We start from the raw sequence: 16,256 nt of genomic DNA on the forward strand, positions 1-16,256 counted from the left end.
ATTTGCAATTGCAGGCGGAGTGGAGTGTGCGTGTGTGTTTACATTGCACAGTCAACGCGTAAAAAATAACCTAGAAATGCAGTAGTTGAGCGGTTTTTTACCGCTGCTTTTTTTTATCGCTACATCCTTGATGTGTTTTCTCTGTACGAACTTCGCGGGCAACTTTTGCAATTACAAAACTTACACAACACGCGCATACAACACACACATTTTGTAGATTGTACTATTTAATTTGGTTAGAGCGAGCACCGAGTGTAGAGTGCACAGAATGCCTCTAACAGCTGACGGCTTAAATCCAGATGGCTGGTCGCGGTCTCCGCCGCGCTCTCCTCCGCGCTCTTTTGTATTGTCAATCTCTACTGCAGCGCAACCTAAAAAGAGAGAGAGAGAGGGAGAGAGCACGGACAGACGGAACGGTACGGCACAAGCAGGAAGCACGCGAGCAGGTTGTCCCCAGAGGGAATCTGTCCACTAAAATGCTATTTTTCACTCTATTCGAGCGGAAGTTGAGCGACAGAAGCGGCAACGGCAACGGCAGCAGCGAGCCACAGAGGAATCAAAAGCAGTAGAAAGCAGCCACCGGATGTTTAGCATACTAACAGGCACTCACACAAACGCAGAGACAAACTGCCATTTGAAAAACAACGAGAGAGTAGAATGCAGTTGAGTGAATGGACTACGGGATACCCTGGTACTTCACACGGGAAGATAAGTAATATACTCCACAACATATGCATCCATACAGACTAAGATATGTTCAGCAAATCTATAAATATGCACTCTTGATAGCGTCTCAAACATCTGCTACGAATCAATATACCCTTTGCTTCGCTTACACACAAGCAAAAGTGCACACAACGCCCAGCGAACGTTGTCGTGGTGACAACAATTGTGCATTTGAATGCCGTTCGGGGAGCCCTTGTGCAAGACAGCATATCAGCCGAAAAGCACCCGAAAAAAGTTTGAGAAGCACACCGCGAAAAGAAAAGAGAGGAGAAGAAGAAGGGAGCAGAGCGCATACATACTTATACGAATAGTGGCATAAAAATGTCAACACGTTCCAATCCGCTGTAGGGGCCATTTGTGGTTTGTGAACTTTGAAATGGGCGATGGCAGGCCGTGGCCACAGCAGCTGTAAGTGGCAAAGAATGTGATACAGTTTTAAAAGTATTGCCAAGGAAATAAAATAAGTGCCAACAATATTTTACAATATTAATTCTGGCAAATTTTCTCAGAATTACACTAATGGCAGCTGGGTCAGCTTGTGTTCTAATTAATACCTGACCAAATAAGCAGATGAGGCCCTTGAGGGCTTAAAAGCAGCACGCACGTCGAGCCCATAAAGAAATGAGAAACGCATTAAAAACAAACACAGCCGGGAATACACCAAAAAAACGTAACACTAAGCCACACGCGTACTTCTTTTATGGCCTAGCCCCGCCAAGCCCAGTGTTTGGCCAGTGGCCAAAGCACACATCGATGGCATGTAATCTGCGATGCACACACACACACACACACACTCGGAAGTGGGTGGATCCCGCACACACACATGCGAAAAGGAGGATGCATGGTAGCTGTCTATTCTCCGAACTGGAAGCCAAACGAAGTGGCTGAAATAGAAGGCCCCCGGCAGCCGGCGAGCAAAGAGCAAAGAAGATGCAATTTTCTGGCACACATTTGCGATGTGCGAGGATATGCCACACCACACTCTCGCTTGTGCCCTTCCCTCTCCCCCTGCACTTTCTAACGGTAGTCTGACGACTGCCAAGTCATGTGTGCATGACGAAGTTTCCACGCAAAACCATTTGGGCTAATATTTTAAGTTGGCTCAAGCTGGCAGTGATTTGTAACCTTTGATGACTTGCCGGCGCTTAGCGCGGCGAGAGAGCGGGAGTGTGTCAGTGGAGCCATCGCGTTGGGATATACCAGAGAAACCATTTGATAATGGATAACTAGCTCTAAGTTAATTTCTCTAAAGTGCCTCTTAAAAATAACTACAAGGAATTCTTTCTTCTTCTCTGTTACATTGTTCGTTTTGGGATGTTAATGTGCATTAAATTTCAGTGCTGTTATAAGCCTATGGTAACAGCATGTTACAGTTCAGTTACAGCTCAACTCTCTGTTAACCATCTGTGCTCTCTCTCTTACGATCCACTCTCGGTTTTTTCCTTTGCTTTGGGTGTTAACAGTTATAGCTCCGCTCACTGTTACGATCCAGCCAATTATGTTGCAGTAGCGCTGTATTGCCACCCCTGAATGTGCAATTCTCTAAAGTTTAGGATCTGTCACGAAGTCAAGAAGTACGGGGGCAGCAGGCTGCCAAGTGGCTCTCAAACTCTAGTCGCAAAAAGTTCATCCAGGGGAAAACTGCAGCTCGAACACGAGACTTGAAGACGGGCACAGGTGTGGGTACGGGGCGGTGGCACAACTTGTACGTGTGCTTGGTGAAAATTAGTTATTGTCTATGGAAAGTGTGTGGTCGGTAGAGGGGGTATTCGTACTCGTATTCTTTGTTGCTCGTTTAGCAAAAGTTCTTGATCAACTTTCGTGTTTTTTTCTTGGCCTCCAAGTTGACTCGTGCAACTTTGTGTATGACATTGACCAGCGTCCGTTTTTGTTCGCACGAACCACAGGTTACCACCAAGCCCCCTACCTAGATTTCAGCCAAGTCTTAAATTAACTGAGTCCAAGCAGAGTTGGCTCTGAAATATGCGGCTGGCTTTTGGGGTTTTCTTCTTAGTTCTTTGGGGGGTGGCACAATGTTTTCCTTCTGTCATGTGACTTCATTCTACACTTTTGTGTGTGTGTTTCACCAGCTGTCGCTCAGCCCCCTGCTACCATACTTAACCCACAGCACCCAACTTGGCATGGACACGCCTCAAAATGAACACAAAACCAAGTCATGAATACCAACATTAGGGTAGATTATGGGCAAGAAGTTCGACTGGATAGTACCTGGAAAACAGCAGGCAAAACAGAGTAGTTTGAGAGTCTCTTCACCATGACACAGATCCAGCCATAGGAATAGAAACAGCTCTGTTAACAAGCTAAGGTAACAGCATGTTACTGTTCGCCGTTAACAGCCTGTGGCCGACTTAAGTTACAGCTGACTGTTATCACACGCTTCTCTCTCTCTCTCTCTCTCTCGCTTACGATCCACTGTGCGCTCTCCACTGCATATGGTCCTCTGCCTGTTACAAACACCTTCACAAGCCCATGCCACCCTCTTGAACCCACAAATACCGGGTACAAAAAAGGCTAACCAAAGAGTTAAACGTCCCAAACGGTACACGCAATGTGTTAGTCCAGCAGTGACCAAGGGCAGACCCCTACAGCACAATCTGTGTGTGGTCCCATATGCCAAGAGAAACAAGAACAATAGGAGGTGGTACATGGTACATGAACGAGTTGTCTACCATATGTATGCCTGACTGCCTGACTGCCTGACTGCCTGACTGCCTGCCTGTTCCAGAGACAGGGACAGGGACATGGCAAGGATGGCAAGCAAAATCTGTGAATTATGTTTTTGGGCCTCAGGACCAGGGCAGTGAGAAAGAGAAGAAGCTGAAAAGTTCGTAATTTTATTTTACCCTTAAATTTATGATGTGTGCCTCTCTCCACTCTCAGTTTCCCTTTGGCGATCATTCACCGTCAGCAGTCAGTCGAATCCATTCAAGAAATGGATATGCATTCGATTACAGTTTCAGTTTCAGGTTCAGTTTCAGTTTCAATGGCTTTGCGTCTCTCTCTAATAGGTGTTTCCATGGCAAAGGCACAAAAGCCACTTGCCACAAAACACTTTGATTGGCAAGTAGCACAGAAGGTGGAGCACAGCACTTGGCTAGTAAACATGAGAACTTTCAGTAGTTGACATGCAGAAAACAGAATTAAAGACACGACACACAGAAGAGAATTCTAACAGAACTGTAACAGAACTGGAACAGGATTCGAACAGAACTGTAACAGAACTGGAACAGAGTTCTAACAGAAGTGTAGCAGTGCAGAAATGTTAAGAATTTAACAGAATCTAATCGAATAATAAGCAAACCACACTTTCTTACACAAACAAATCCCTTAAAAAAAAACATCCAGCACGCAATCAACGAAGTTTTAAAGTAAATATTTCCACTACTTCCACGACTGGAGAATGCAGCATTACGGGCTAGAGACACGGCCAAAACCAACTTCAAAGTGTACAAGTTCCGGGTCCCACCTTGGCATCCATCACCAGCGCCGCCACTGCCGCTACCAGCACCGCCCTTCAATCATGTACGCAACGCCCGCTGACAGGGCTCGCCCACAAAATTTCATTCAATTTGCAAAAACAGAAACTGAACCGAGCCACATACAACCGGACCGTACCGGCTGCGGAGTGCCAGTTCCACCCAAAAACGAGGCTGGATGAGGAGGTCAAATTGATGAACATGACCGAAGTTGGCCTTCTCCTTGCACCGAACATTGTTCATGTTTTTTCAGAGTCTTCAATCAAAAATGCGTCGGCAAAGTTTTAATGCTTGCTACGACACCGCACCTCTCTTTCTGGCCCACCTAAAAACTATAGAAGGGGGACAGTTTTTAAGCCACGAAATGAGGTAGAAGGATGCCGAGTAGTAGCGGGTGGCAGCTGCTTCCTGCCGCCCAGCTTGATAAATGATGTGTCGAAAATAAATGATTATGCTTTCGGCGGATGCCCACAAAAGTTTCTTTTTTGTTTTGTTTTGCGTTTTTGCTGTTTCATTTTATTTTACAATAAGATGAGAGATTTTACATCCACAAAAAGTTGTTGCAAGTTCATCTATTTGCATGCCTCATTTGTCGTATTGATTTTGTGGTTGAGGGATTAAGGTACATTCGTTTCCCTCCAATCCGGCTTAAGATTGACACAGTTCTTTGTGTGAAAACTGTGTCTTGAAATTAAGTGAAATAAATGGCTCAGAGTGCTATTTTCGAAAGGTTTTAAGGCTTGTTAGGGCATCATGATTAAAGGTTTTGTTGCCTGGCTTATTATGAGCTTCAAGGTGGAAAACACAATCTCAGCAAGCTGTCGGAAAATGTTTCATTCATTCGAAAATTGAAGTCAGTCAGTGCCGCTGAAAAGAAAAGCGTTTTCCTCAACAAAAAGGAAATTTCATTTCTGCAGATGTGTGGACTTTCTCAAGCTCGTTTGTGCGAGGAGGATCAAGGAGCCTGGCTCAAGGATCACCCCTTTGGGTTTGTCGCACGCCCCTGCAAGAATGCAAATGGCAAGGCTGGCACCATCCGGGAGGGTGGCCTGTACAAGCTTCGCATGATCTTCGAAGACGACTATCCATGTGCACCGCCAAAGTGTCAATTCATGCCGCCGCTCTTTCACCCAAACATCTATTCATCGGGCACTGTGTGCCTGTCGCTGCTTGATGAGGCCAAGGACTGGCGCCCGTCCATGACCATTCGCCAGATCCTGTTGGGCACCCAAGAGCTCTTGAATGAGCCAAACGTCAATGATCCAGCCCAAGCCGAGGCTTATAACATTTATACACGCAATTTGCAGGAGTACAAGAAGCGCGTACGCGCACAGGCTCGTGCCATGAAGCCTGGCAACTCACAATAAATATAAACTAGCATCGCTTAAATGTTGTTACATCAAATAAATTACAATTAATATCGATTTTAAGACATGTTGGGGCATGTGTGAGTGTCCAGCTATGGCCAGAATTAAGCCTTGGCTTAAGCTTCTTTAGTTAGTCAGTGGAATAGTGAGTGCAGAAGTTTATCAGTTTATTCTCTCTTGGGCGCCAAATCAAAAGCCAGATGGTCCAGCATGCACACATATGCACATAGAGTTGTGTGTGTGTGTGTTTTTGCAGCCCTGACATGTGTGCATGTGGGTGCCTCTCAGCTGAATTGGAACTCCTTGGCGCACAAATCAACAGGGTGACGCGTGCAAGCAAATTCGAGATGGCGAACTAGTTCCAGTTCTTGCAGAAACTTCACATTCCAGATCATTCGTAGGGCGGCAGCTGGCAGTAAAATAACCACGCGGAAGGCGCTGCAAAACCAATCGAATAGTGAGTGCGAGAATAAAACGTTGATTTGTGAAACATTTCATTGCTGCTGTTTTCGCTTAGTTTGAAAATGGATTCCAAGCGGCGCAAAGTGAAACGCGAGCGTGGCGGCCTGAAGCTGGAGCCTGGACCATCAGCGCTGCCCCAGTTGAAGCTTGAGCAAGGATTGACGCGAGGGCTGGTGGAGTACGAGTCCGGCGGGGTGAAGCGGGAGACCCGCAAGGTGAAGCTGGAGCCAAAGCCGAACCTCTCGGACTCGCTCAAGTTCTGCTACGAGATCCTCAAAGTGCTGTTCAGCAAGAAGCACAGGGCCATTGCCTGGCCCTTCTACGCACCGGTGGATGTCAAGAAACTTCGCCTGTACGACTACCTTGACGTAATCAAGCAGCCCATGGATCTGGGCACCGTCAAGCGTAAAATGGAGAATCGCGAGTACAGCAAAGTCGCGCAATTTGCAGCCGACATGCACTTGATGTTCAGCAATTGCTACAAGTACAATCCGAAAACCCACGATATCGTGATTATGTGCGAGAAGTTGGAGAGTCTCTTTGAGAATCTGTACGCTCAGGTACCCAGCGAGTCGGAGGACAGCAGTGGCTCGTCGAGCAGCGGCTCGGACTCCAGCGACAGCAGCGACTCGGAGAGCGACTTCAGCTACTTGGACGAGGAGGTCAGAGGCAAGCTGGGAATCGTCCAGGCCAAGTTGGGCAAGCTTCAGTCCCAAATGAGCAATCTCACGGAGGAGCATCGTCAACTGTTGGAGGAGCAGAGCAAACAGAAGGATGCCGCGATCAAGTTCGATGCCAGGGGCTCAGTCATTGATGGTTTAATAGTCAGGCTTCAGGCGCAAGAAAAGAAGCTCTCCGCTGAGGTTCTTAACCTAAAACATGCCATTACGCAAGACAGTGACAATTCCAGCGACTCGGACAGCGAGCCCAGCCAGGGCAACGGCCTCGAATCCAGGCTGGATATCGCCAAACACAAGGCGAGCGTGGTCCTCTCCAAGTTGCAGGACCTTATGGCGGCGGATCGCCAGGTGAAAAGGGATAAGAAGAAATTACAGATCTCGGTGGAGAAGCTCCATGCCAGGGAACAAATCCTCCATCAAAAGCGAATCGATCTTGAGAATAAGATGGCAAAAATCAACGGGGAAATTGCCATGCTGATGCAGAAGAAACAGCGGCCGATTTGGACAATTGGACAGCCGATTGGAGTCAAGAAAGCTGTGAGTAGAGCTTGAAGAGGCGAATCCCCTAGCTAATGTTTCTATAACCCTTCCTCCAGGTGCGTGGCAAAGATGTATACGAAAAGTGAGACTAAGCTTAGGGCAGCGTTGAGGGAGATGTTGTAGGAGTTGGCCTACGGGGAAGAGCAACTGGCACATATATTTACCCAGCCCAGTGACAGAACCAGCCATAGACAACACCAGAAAGAGAGAGAGAGAGTCAAAGAAGACACACAAGAGCCAGCGGCAAGCGCAACTAACAAAGGTACGATAATCAAAGAAACCCAAACAAATATGGCTGAGGAATAGCCCATAGATTAAAGAGAGAGAAAATATTGTTTTTTTGTTAAACTGAAGTACAAATAAAATAGTTTTGAGTTAACCCAAGAGATCTGTGCAATATTTAAGGCCAAAGGGGCCTGCAATGTTCGCGAGAAAGTCTTGCCTAAAGGCTACAGAAAGTATTTAAAATGAAAATAATTCAATTAGATTCCTTCCGCGCCCAGTTCCACTCCGCCTGCCGACGCACATTTATAAGCAATTTATTTTGAAGTAAATGGCAACGCTATTAATTAGAGATTTTGTAACACAGGTAGGATCTTCGATCAGTAAACTATTACTCGGCGGCCGGTTCCTTGGGTATTTCATTTAAATTGTCACCAGAGCCCTCAGCGGCGGCGGCCACCAGCGAGGCTGAGCTGGCCGATGCCGATGCCGATGGACGTAGCACAACGCTGCTGTCGCTGCTCTCACTGCTCGAATCGCCGGCATTCTGATCGCCCGCTAGAGCCTCGATGGGCGGCGGTGGTGCTTGTGTCTGTGGCGCTTGTGGCACCAATGTTGGCACTATGCATTTGCGCTTTGACGGCGGTGGCGCCACATGACCCAGGCGGGCGCTAGTGATAGTTGTGCCAGCTGTAACCGTCTCAAACGACATCAGATCGCCAAAGAAAACGTGCTGTATGACCGGGAACTTTGAGAGGATCTGCAAGAGGGAAGTTTGGACAGGTGTAAGTAAAGCGTGCAACAGGCGGCTGGCTTTTGGTTCGACTTCCTCACCTCCTTTTGATACATTTTGACCAGACCCATGTTGATCTTCACCCACGAGGGCACATCCGAAATGCTCCACAGCTGATTGGAGTGCTCGCCAAAGTGTCCGGTCTTCACCTTGCAGATGTAATCAATGCAACTGATGAACATGTACTGATCCTTGTAGTCGCTGATGATTTGCTCATCCACAAATTTGCACGGATCAAAGGGACTTCGAACTGCAAGGCAAGATATAAAATATATAAGCAAATAGGCAGAATAAACTTTGTGTGGACTTGCCCGAGAGTTGTGCGCTGCCCCAAATGAAAGGAACAAATTGGTAGTCGTCCAGCGACCAGACGCCCTGACTGCCAGCTGGTTCCATGTTGTATGTGCGCTGCAATTGCCTGACAAACTCCAAGTAGCGTTTGAACAGACGCAGCGCAGCACTCACAATATCCTGCTCGTCCAGTATCTCGGCCTTGAACAGAGCGCAGAGGAAAAACATAAACGAGAGCTCGTGGCCGGTGCCATAATCGATGCGCGTGGCATTGCCAAAGGCCTCCGTCAGATACTGTTGCAGTTCGTTCAAGTACTTTTGCTTGCCGGGCGGCAGGAGTTGGCGCAGCAGCTCCGGCAACTGCTCTCGCATGTCCCTGGCCCAGTCCCGGTAGGCCTTGTTGCCAAAGCGCTGCGGCTGGTCCAAGGGCGGATATTTTTCGACCAGCTTCTCCAGCAGCTCGAAGATGCGCAACAATTTGCGCAGCATATCCGACTCGTACATGGCGTCGGTGGACTTGATGCCCTGTATGGCCGAGCTGGTGCCATTGATGTATCCAATCAGATCATGGTAGGCGCGGGAACGCTGCCACAGAGCTAAGTCGCCAATATTTTGCACTCTTTTGGCAATAGCCGGCAATATAACTGCAACAAAAAGTTACGGTTACTCGCTCTCAATAGTTAGGGTTGCCGACTTACCTGATTCATATGCATTGGCATCTGCCATGCTTGTTTAATTTGTGGTTTTTGTTATTCAATTTATTTTGTATTGGAAATTACGTTTTGTTTGTTGTTGGCTGTGGGACCGCGGACTTATCGATAACATATACCGCAGCACCCTCTGCTCTACTGAAATATACCGATCCATTTTAAAAATATACCTTAAAAATACCGTGCTCCTAAATCATTTTCCTCGATTTAGATATTCTGATGAACATTATCAAATAGTTAGTACCCTCAGCACTAAACGTATAATTTTAAGTGATTTGCCAATAAATTCTCCACAAGGTTGGCTAGTTTTGATAACATATTTTATTGAATTTTATACTAAATTAATTAGTATAAACGGATGATTTTAACGTAAAGGGTGACTACTTGTTGCTTGTCCACCAGTGCTATGGAATATGTATACCCTCTACTTTCATGAATTAATGTTAAAATTCCGGTTTCCAAGCTGCTTTTAAACATTATCCATGCCTTTATCTTAAAATAACATTTTATTACTACATTTGTATATTTTATTAGGGCATCGATAGTCCTACTATCGTTATTCTGTGTTGGAGCAGCTTAAGCATAAAAGTACGCGATGGTAGCAGATTTTGGTTTGACAAACGCCGATAATTGTTTTCTATTTTAATTTTTCAAACGAACTAAGGAATTACTTCGAATTACATTTTAAATTTCTACAGCTAATCAAAAATAAGCATTTGGGTCCATTTTTTCTATAAAATATATTAATATTTTATACCGCGACTCTGTGTAACAGCTGCGACTTATAAAAATACTCGTCAACGCTCGTCTCTAGCCGATATTATTGAACGCCTACGCCGGCTATTTTTTTGGACACCTCACAAAGCGAAAAACTTTGTATTCACATTAATTATTGTCCATATCTGAAGCTGCAGCCATGATTGAGACGTTGTACAGCCTCCCCTTTCACATACTGGTGCCGCCCAATATCAAAGTGCGGCGGTTTAGCATCCCAATGCCCTCGCCGATGGCTGTGTTTAGTGTCATTTTGCTCTCCTACTTTTTGGTGACCGGCGGTGAGTACACAAAAGTGCTTCAATTATTATTGCTATATTCTAACAATCCCGTTGCAGGCATCATCTATGATGTGATTGTGGAGCCACCCAGCGTGGGCGCCACTGTGGATGAGCACGGCCATTCGCGTCCTGTGGCGTTCATGCCTTACCGAGTGAACGGACAATACATCATGGAGGGCCTTGCCAGCAGCTTTCTGTTCACCGTCGGCGGCCTGGGCTTCATCATTATGGACCAGACGCATGCACCCGGCAAGACGAATCTCAATCGATTGCTGCTCACCGCCATGGGCTTTATATTCATACTCGTTTCCTTCTTTACTACGTGGCTGTTTATGCGCATGAAGCTGCCCAGCTATCTGCATCCTTAGAATCTCCCAAGCTTAAGCCGGACAAAACTCTCTTAGTATTTCGTTAGACCGCATATAAATGACCATTTCCCTGAGCAAATTGTAGAGCCACCGAAAGTGTCGTCTGGCGCTGCCTCTGCTGTGCAGCCAAAACTATTGGCGTCGCGTCCTATTGTTGGTCTCTCAGTTTGCCTCGCGCTGTCCAAACGTTTGGCACGTAGCACGGCCGCAGCGCGAAAAACCATTTCCATCGCATATATAATTTTAGAATCTATTTTTGTTTATAAATATAAAGAATATAAACATATATGTATCTGTGCAAAAAGAGCAACGAGAAAATTCGCTAAGTAGTTGGACGGAGGAAAGGACTTGAACGGGAACTGGGAAACCTCCAGCTAAACCCGAAACTATTAAGCGATCCACCCAGCGTGTGATGTAACCACAGAGGCAGTCCTCAATCGATCTGCTTGCCCCGTTTTTGTTTGGTGTTTTGCTGCGTCGCATTTTGTTTACGATGTCGAAAAAGTGCAGCGTGCGCTCGCTGAGCGACAGCGCTCTGGCGGAGCTGGCCAATCTGCTGGTGTCCACCATTAGCTATGTGCAGTACGCGCCCGATGTCCACTTGGACATAAACATTGTGATGGTCGAGCTGAACGAGTACTTGGCGCAGTCGGGCGCCACATCGAACATTTATCAGGATCTGCTGCGGGTCATCCTTAGCTCGGATTATCTGGATGCCAATATGCGGTTCACCTGCCTGCAAATGTTGCTCAACTGTGGCGTCACCTTTTTGTTTACGGAGGTCTTTCCGTTTAGCTATTATGAGAAGATTTTGCAGGTGAGTTTGCTGTGCACATTCCGCAGGATTTTGGCCATAATCTGCCCACTATTTTGCAGGTGATTGCCGCTCAGGGCGCTGGCCTGCGCGTGCTCAACATCAAGGGCATTTGGGTGAAGGAGGAGCACATGCACTACATGTACGACATTGTGAGGCGCTGCAAGCAGCTTGTGAAGCTCTATGTGCCATACATAGCCAACGATCAGCTGCTGGAGGAGATTGGCAAGTGGTCCACGCGCCTGCAGATACTGGACATCTCCGGCGAGACGGACATCACAGAGATTGGCATTGATGTGCTGGCCAAGGGCGTGTGTTCGCAGTCGCTGACTGTCGTGGATGTGGGCATGCCCGGCGAGGAAAACATTTGCTACTCGGACGTTGCGCTCATCCTGGAGCACTGTCCACAGGTGGAGACGCTGTCCACGTACTCCTTTGTGGGCGCCTCCCTCAAGTTTATCTTTGACAATGTCGACGATCATTTCAAGTGTCGCCTGAGGTACGTCCACGACACGGCAACGGATGAGGCGACGCTGCAGGTGATTATGCAGACGTGTCCGCGACTGGAGACGCTCTATCTGGACTCACCCAAGACGGGCTCCCTGCGGGCACTGCACACTAGAACTCTGAGAAAGCTGAAGATCAATCGGTTTGTGGTGGCGGAGCTGCTGCCGCTGCTGGAGCGGCCCATTGGCCGGAATCTGCGGCATTTGACAATGATTAAGGGCACTGGCAACTTGGAGCTGGGCAAGCTGGCGCGTCTGTGCCCCTCGCTGATCGATCTCGACTGCTACTTGATAGACAGTCTGTCGTATGGACAGGCGCAGTCGAAATTTCAGCAGCTGGAGGGACTGGAAATTCTCAGCAGTGCCATTATGACGAGCTCCCTCAAGGCGTTTCTCTGCAGCTGCACGGAGCTTAAGCGCATGGCTGTGGACACAGTGGACTTTACAGATGAGGATATTATTAGGTAATATCGGTATAGTGTGTGGGATCATTGGCTAATCTCTCTTTGCAGCATGTTTGTCCAGCACGACTTTAAGCTGCTGGAAGATATTTGGTTCACTTTGGCCCCAGAGCTCACCGTTCAAGCTGTGGAGGTAGCTAATTTCATTGCTTGGCACATTCCCCCTCTATTAATACTCCTCTTCTTTGCAGCTACTCTTGGACAGCTGCCCGGAACTGCAGTCTGTGGGGCAGCTGACTGGCTGGTCACTCACTCCCGATGATTTGGCACTCATTCGTGGACTCCTCAAGAGCGGAAATTCGAGCATTGTACTAACGCCAAATTTTTTTCTTGCTTAAGTATTATTAAGAAATTCCATTTTAAAGATCATTTGTTTCGTGCATGATCTTTAAAGTGCTTAAATAGTAGCCTAAAAACTATTTCCTAGAGCCTCCAATTTCAAATTCGATTATTCTCTGTCTCTTTCAGCGCCTACAATAGCAATTGTGGTGATCCCCCTACACCACGGATGCCTTGCGGCAGAGCCAACGTTTTTATGAAAAAAAATAATATGTGTTGTGTATTCTAATTTGCTTGTGATATTAATAAATTAAAAGATTGTTTCATTTTTGAATATATTATATCGTTTTGTGAAGCCGTTGCCATAAGAAATCACCGGCGTAGGATCTATCGATATGTGACACATCGCTTTGAGGTGAACGATAAACAGCTGTGACCGGGAGTTGCCATGGTGCCGGCAATTGACAGCAATTATTATATACACATTTTCTTGACTGACTAATACTAAAAAACAAGAAAACAACATCAACAGCAATAAGGAAATACATTTAACCTATTTTGAGTCATCAAAGTGGGTGGAATCATGAAATCGAGTACAGCGGCGTCTGCACATCGAAACCCTCGACATCCCTAGCCACGACGTATCTATGCGCAAAAAAAGTGAAAAAAACGGAAAGGAATCGAATTTATACACACTTGCACATGAATCTCATTTACAAATAAATATAAAAAAATAGAATTCGAGTGTAAACGAGTGATTCCAACTAATATGTAGACATCAAAGAGCATAAATTGGCAGTGTTTTAACTATGAAAAACTACAAAAATAAAAAGAAACTTCCGCAGACGTCAGCAGCGGCGCAGAGGCAGAGATAGAGGCAGCGGCAGCGACAGAGCCGACGACGAGTACCGTTGTTGCTGGACAACGACGACGACGACTACGCCAATTGGCCCCCGCAAAAAACACTTTAAATATAATAATAACTAAATAAATCTCAGACAAACGGAGACTGTAATTGTGCGGCGGCAACGGCAACGTGTGCCGTGTTGTCATGCATTTTGTCACACAGCAGCGCCACCAGCAACAACAACAACAACAACAGAGATCCAGCTCGTCCTCGAATTCGTCAATAGCATCCACATCATCGGCACCATCGGTCAGTGCCAGCAATCGCTTTGTGGCCCTGTGCAAATCTTCCAGCCAAGGTGCCCTACCCAAATCCCTGGCCACGGCCCAAAGCCTTTACCGACAGTCGTCACACCACCACCATAGCCAGCAGCACCAACATCATAGGCAACACAAACGCACTGCCAGCCTGAATTCGACGCCCATGTGAGTGGTTTTGTTTTTGCCCTACCTGTGGTGCCTTTGCCACCCCAAAAAAGACTTTTAAATATAATTAAAAGCTAAGCATATTAATTTGTGGTGTAGGTTTATTTCGCTGGTTTGCATGTTTAACAGTTACTCTTTCGCTCTTGCTCCTCATATTGCATGTCGTTATATCTACCTACATATATGTAGTATACCGTTCCGTTCCATTCCTTTCAGTTGGCTTATCTACCCATTGCAGTGATAATAACCCCATTGCGCTCCCAGTCTGCTTAACAGTCTGCTTACCCCACAACAAAAAAAACCTTTTACTTCTTGCATTAGCTCTCTTTTTTTTTTTTTATTGCGCAACAGTTGCGCGCTCAGACGTACAAACGTATTTTATTTGTGTCCAAATGGAGGTGTACACCTCCAACGTGTGTTCCATGGTGGTAAGGTCTCTTTATTGTAAATGTGTTTATTTAGGTGGTATTCCAGAACGTGGGCCCTCTTTTAGAGGGCTTAGAGTAGTGCACTTTTAGACAGTTGATAAAATGTTTCACTATTTTCAATATTCCCCTTTCGATTTGTGGAAGTCACTGAATTCGTGTATGATAAATTAATTCAAATATAATTATGAGCAGCAGCGTCTCTTTTTTATCAACTTTAGTAGACTCCCCTAATTTCATGAATTTATTGCTAAATTACCCAACTTCCCATTAAACGTAGCCAGTGGTCAACAGAATTTAATCATATAATTGCAATTTTTTCTGTTTCTATACACAAAAAGGCTAACTCCAAATCCTAATTTGTTTTAATGAACCAATTGATTAAAATTCAAATTAAAGAGTTATTTCAAAGGCCGTCAATAAATAGACAACCCTTGGGTTGTGTGAGCGAAAGAGGTTGTGCTCTAGTGCGGTTTTCTGGTCGAACTTTGGCACAGCAAAATTCGAGTGAATTGCCTAAAATGTAAACAAATAACACAGCTGACAATTTCTGTACTTTCTGTGCCTATTTGCGCTCTAATTAATTGAGGTAAATCTCAAAGAAGTGTTTTAAACATGTGAAACGTACTGTACATGACCCATATATACACGTATCACAATTTGTGCGAGTGCAGCGAAGCGTTTTCCATGTAACCATGAATGACCGAATAACGAAAAAACAAACTTTTTTCGAGCAGCCTTGGCTTGCCAGCCGCCAGCCGCCAGACAGTATGTGGCAAAAACAGATTGTGTGGGGAAGGTAGGGAATAGGTAAACATATCCAGCAAATTTATTTATATACATTTATGTATGTGGGTTACTACTCCTTATCTGAATCCCTGTGTAGGTATCTAAGAACAAAGCAAACGCTTCTAGCGTATGCAAAAGTCGACCAAACAATCAGACTTACTCATTCTCGCTACTGGGGCTGGCTGGCTGGCTGGCTGCCTGCCTGCCTTTGCCTTTCTCTGCCAGCTATTTGCGATTCTCTCTCGAGTGCAAATTGTAACGTCGCGCTGAAATGACGTGCCCCGGCCCGGCACATAGCACAAAAGGACTGAAACCATCGCGTGCCTTCAAACAGCCAGCAAACAAACAAACAAACAAACAAACCAGCAAACCAGCCATAGAAAACAACACAACAAAACGGAACAGAATAGCAGAAAAATTAATTAAATAATTAACAGCAAAACGGTTACGGTTGCGGCGCATGTCATAGTGCTAAACGAGAGAATATTGTGGGGATAGTTTCATAAATTAACGACATTTTCGCCAAAACAGTGCTAGAAATACAATATTCTATTTTTGCGTCGTGTTTTCACATTTCGTCATCAGTTTTATTTTTTGCCTGCCTGCTGCTCGTTCGTTTTGTGTTTTCTGTTTTCAACAATAAAATAATCCAAAGACCCCCCCCGCCCCCACACACACACACACACAGACAGTAACAGGCAACGGCAACAAAAAAGCAAAAACAATGCCGCACGAGGAACCAAAAAAACCGCATAGGAAAACCCTAAACGTGGAACCAAAGAAAACCAAAAGAAAGAAAATGTAATACATTTCTTCCCACTTTTATTATTGATTTTTCGCCAGTCTTTCGATGTTTTTTTTTGCCCCCACGTCTGTTGCATTTTGATGGGGGCAAATATTAATTACGATTTGACAGACTTGTTTTTCGATTGACGGATA

General features: G+C 45.8%; 6 protein-coding genes across 12 annotated transcripts in view; 5 read left to right on the forward strand and 1 right to left on the reverse strand.

The window, feature by feature from the left end:
- The first annotated feature begins 5,140 nt into the window (after window positions 1–5,140).
- LOC117582216 (SUMO-conjugating enzyme UBC9-B-like) lies at window positions 5,141–5,590 on the forward strand. Its single transcript, XM_034269823.1, has one exon. The coding sequence runs from the start codon at window positions 5,141–5,143 to the stop codon at window positions 5,588–5,590; it is 450 nt and encodes a 149-aa protein (XP_034125714.1).
- LOC117581937 (putative oligosaccharyltransferase complex subunit CG9662) lies at window positions 5,316–10,997 on the forward strand. The gene is made up of 4 exons (XM_034269419.1): window positions 5,316–5,325; window positions 9,175–9,178; window positions 10,154–10,343; window positions 10,401–10,997. The coding sequence occupies exons 3-4, from the start codon at window positions 10,205–10,207 to the stop codon at window positions 10,709–10,711; spliced, it is 450 nt and encodes a 149-aa protein (XP_034125310.1). The 5' UTR covers window positions 5,316–5,325; window positions 9,175–9,178; window positions 10,154–10,204; the 3' UTR covers window positions 10,712–10,997.
- LOC117581934 lies at window positions 5,821–13,112 on the forward strand. Of its 2 annotated transcripts, XM_034269415.1 has the most exons (6): window positions 5,821–5,832; window positions 11,179–11,528; window positions 11,588–12,495; window positions 12,544–12,625; window positions 12,684–12,830; window positions 12,961–13,112. In XM_034269415.1, exons 2-5 carry the CDS (start codon window positions 11,205–11,207, stop codon window positions 12,828–12,830), a joined length of 1,461 nt encoding a protein of 486 aa, XP_034125306.1. In that variant the 5' UTR covers window positions 5,821–5,832; window positions 11,179–11,204; the 3' UTR covers window positions 12,961–13,112. The 2 variants fall into 2 exon arrangements, with proteins under 2 accessions (XP_034125306.1, XP_034125307.1); XM_034269416.1 differs by lacking the exon at window positions 5,821–5,832 and having other exon boundaries at window positions 11,150–11,528; window positions 12,684–12,800.
- Window positions 6,055–7,588, forward strand: LOC117581936 (bromodomain-containing protein 3-like). Its single transcript, XM_034269418.1, has 2 exons — window positions 6,055–7,269; window positions 7,329–7,588. The coding sequence occupies exons 1-2, from the start codon at window positions 6,115–6,117 to the stop codon at window positions 7,356–7,358; spliced, it is 1,185 nt and encodes a 394-aa protein (XP_034125309.1). The 5' UTR covers window positions 6,055–6,114; the 3' UTR covers window positions 7,359–7,588.
- LOC117581935 (serine/threonine-protein phosphatase 2A activator) lies at window positions 7,796–9,415 on the reverse strand. The gene is made up of 4 exons (XM_034269417.1): window positions 9,277–9,415; window positions 8,599–9,222; window positions 8,329–8,537; window positions 7,796–8,254 (listed from the first exon to the last, which is right to left on the reverse strand). The coding sequence occupies exons 1-4, from the start codon at window positions 9,302–9,304 to the stop codon at window positions 7,886–7,888; spliced, it is 1,230 nt and encodes a 409-aa protein (XP_034125308.1). The 5' UTR covers window positions 9,305–9,415; the 3' UTR covers window positions 7,796–7,885.
- Window positions 13,113–13,259: 147 nt separating the features above from the next.
- LOC117582478 (protein Aster-B) overlaps window positions 13,260–16,256 on the forward strand; it is a 16,072-nt gene continuing 13,075 nt past the window's right edge. For 2 of the 6 annotated variants that reach the window (XM_034270225.1, XM_034270224.1), the window contains exon 1: window positions 13,270–14,103. In XM_034270225.1, the coding sequence (XP_034126116.1) occupies window positions 13,823–14,103 (281 nt within the window). In that variant the 5' untranslated portion in view covers window positions 13,270–13,822. Of the gene's footprint in view, window positions 14,104–16,016; window positions 16,119–16,256 lie in introns of those variants that run through there. The other 4 variants (XM_034270223.1, XM_034270228.1, XM_034270226.1 and 1 more) reach the window with 4 other exon arrangements.

This window comes from Drosophila guanche, unplaced genomic scaffold (assembly GCF_900245975.1).
Source record: "Drosophila guanche unplaced genomic scaffold, DGUA_6, whole genome shotgun sequence".
NCBI lineage: Eukaryota > Metazoa > Arthropoda > Insecta > Diptera > Drosophilidae > Drosophila > Drosophila guanche.